This window comes from Egretta garzetta, unplaced genomic scaffold, assembly GCF_000687185.1.
Source record: "Egretta garzetta isolate BGI_Z169 unplaced genomic scaffold, ASM68718v1 scaffold105, whole genome shotgun sequence".
Taxonomy (NCBI): Eukaryota; Metazoa; Chordata; class Aves; order Pelecaniformes; family Ardeidae; genus Egretta; species Egretta garzetta.
The window spans coordinates 409138-411367 of NW_009259598.1; the positions used below are offsets into that span (position 1 = coordinate 409138).

At 64.8% G+C, this 2230-nt stretch overlaps 1 protein-coding gene across 7 annotated transcripts in view; it reads left to right on the forward strand.

The window, feature by feature from the left end:
• The window catches only part of TEAD3 (TEA domain transcription factor 3), an 11667-nt gene that overhangs the window by 2912 nt on the left and 6525 nt on the right, over nt 1-2230 (forward strand). For all 7 annotated transcript variants that reach the window (XM_035893787.1, XM_009638185.2, XM_009638187.2 and 4 more), the window contains exon 2: nt 310-375. In XM_035893787.1, coding sequence (XP_035749680.1) covers nt 310-375 — 66 coding nt within the window. The remainder of the gene's footprint in view (nt 1-309; nt 376-2230) is intronic.

Sequence of the window (2230 nt, forward strand, 5' to 3'; positions counted from 1 at the left end):
TGCTGCCAAACCTGGTGGGGTGGGGGACACAAGAGTGGGTCCCACTGGCCTGGTGGGGGGCGTGGTCACCCCTGTGTCCCCTCAGGCCACCCCGATGTCCCCTCGGGCCAGACGGCTGTCATGGCAGCGCCATCTCCTGGCAGTGCCTCCCTCATTAGGGACCAGCTCATTAAGGACTGGCTTCGTTAAAGACCAGCATCATCAGGCTGGGCTGGGCAGGACAGGGTGGGGGCCAGAGGCATCTTTTGGGGGGCTGATGCCCCTGGCCCCCCTGTTAGCCCCGGGGCTGACCCCTTGGCTCTGCCGGCAGGTCGTAACGAACTGATAGCCCGGTACATCAAGCTGCGGACGGGGAAGACACGGACGAGGAAGCAGGTGAGGCCATCGCTCTGCTTCTTCTTTTGGGAGGGCTCGGGAGGGGCAGGAGGGGGGTGCCAGGTAAGCCCAGGGGGGAGTGGGTGTCCGGCTACATCACCCATCCTCTGTGTCCCCTCCTGAAGCCACTGTTACTGCCAGCAGGACCCTCATCTCCGCGAGGAGCTTCGTCTGCGAGCACAAACACCCTTGGGTTTGCCTGTCCCAGCCTGACGTGGGGACACCCCAAAATTTGGGGTGAGGGGCAGCAGCATCCAGCCCCCCTCTGCCTGGCTGGGGTCACCCCGCAGGTGGCAGGAGCCCTTGAAATCCCCATCCAAGCAGCGTGTGTGTCCGTGTGCATCTCTTTTTGCTGCTCCACCTGGATCCAGAGACCGTCCCCACCTCTGCCCCTTGCTGGGCTTTATGCTGCTTGTGCCAGACGCCGCGGCGAAGGCACCCCCAGAGCCCCCGGGCTGAGGGCAAGCTGTCCCCATCCCAGCTGGGGACAGGCTGTGCGGGCTGCGGCGCTGGTCCTGGCGAGCCCCAAGGTACCGCAGAGCCCTCGTCCCAACCCCGCTGCCCTGCCGGGTGGGATGCTGGGGCAGGCAGCGCGCAGGCAGGGATGCAGGCAGCACGCAGGCAGGGATGCTGGCAGGCAGGGAGCGTGCGCTGGTGCTCCCTTGCCTGCACAGCCTGTGGGCAGGGCCGCATCCATCCCAGCTGCCAGCCCTCGCTGCATCCTCGTGCCAGAGACCAAACCCGGCTGAGGACCGGGCTGCCGCAGCCCCCAGTGGGACGTGTCCCTTTGTCACGCGTCCGGTGGCTCTTCCCTCCCCTCCATGGTGCTGCCTGTCCTGGCAGAGCCAGTGGCCCAGGGTGCTGGGGTGGGTGCATCTCCCACCTCAGGGGCGCGGATGGGTTTGGGGCATGGGGACACTTAGGTTGGGACTGCCCTGTGCCGCGAGTCCCCGCAAGGGAGGAACACTGGTCCCCAGGTGCTGGGGGGGGACATCCCTCCAGGACTGATGACAGAGCCCGGCCACCGTCCTTGTGTTCAGACCAGCAACCGGTGCTGAGCGGTGCCTTATTTTTGGCTTAAAGCCTTAACTGGACCCCCCCTCCATGGGGGGAAAGCTGCGGCGCTGGGCAAAAGCCATGTTCCAGGGGGATTCGGAAAAGGGGAGAGTGCATGTGGCCTCGTCCCCTCTGTGTTGTCATGTCCTGGACAGCCCGGTGTCCCTTCTTGGACGGTCAGGTGCTGGTGGGAGAAGGATCTTGCTGAAAGCAGCCTCGGTGCTTGGTGGGTGCAGGGACCCCCACCCTGCCAGGAGCTCGGGGCAGGCACCCCAGCCACGCTGTGCCTTGCCTGCCGGTACATCAGCCCCTTTTCTTTGGATCCTGCTCTTATAGGGGTCTGGACACAAAACAAACCCCCCTTCTTCTCACCTTTCCCACCTGCAAAATCAGCAGGAGCCCTGGGGGAATGAGCCGGTCCCTGCTGGATCTCCCTTGGGACCGGCCGTCCCACTGCAGCCCCACTGGGGTAACCCAGGGGCACCCCAAACCAGCCGGGCCGTATCCTCAGCCCTGTGTGCAAGCAGCAGCTCATTGCACTCGCAGGGACCTGGAGGGGGTGTGTGTGTGTCTGTCTGTCTGTCTGGGAAGCCCTAAGAGATGATAAACACGGACACCCCAACTGCAGCAGCTTCGCCCCGAGGAGCTTCACCCCAACCGGGGCAGGGGGGCACAAACCAGCATCAATCATCGCAGCACCGGGATGTCCCCCCCCAATTTTCCTCCCTCCAGCTCGCAGCAGGCACAGGACCCTCAGCATCTCCAGGAGCATCACCCCGGCAGCCCTGTGTTCTTCCCC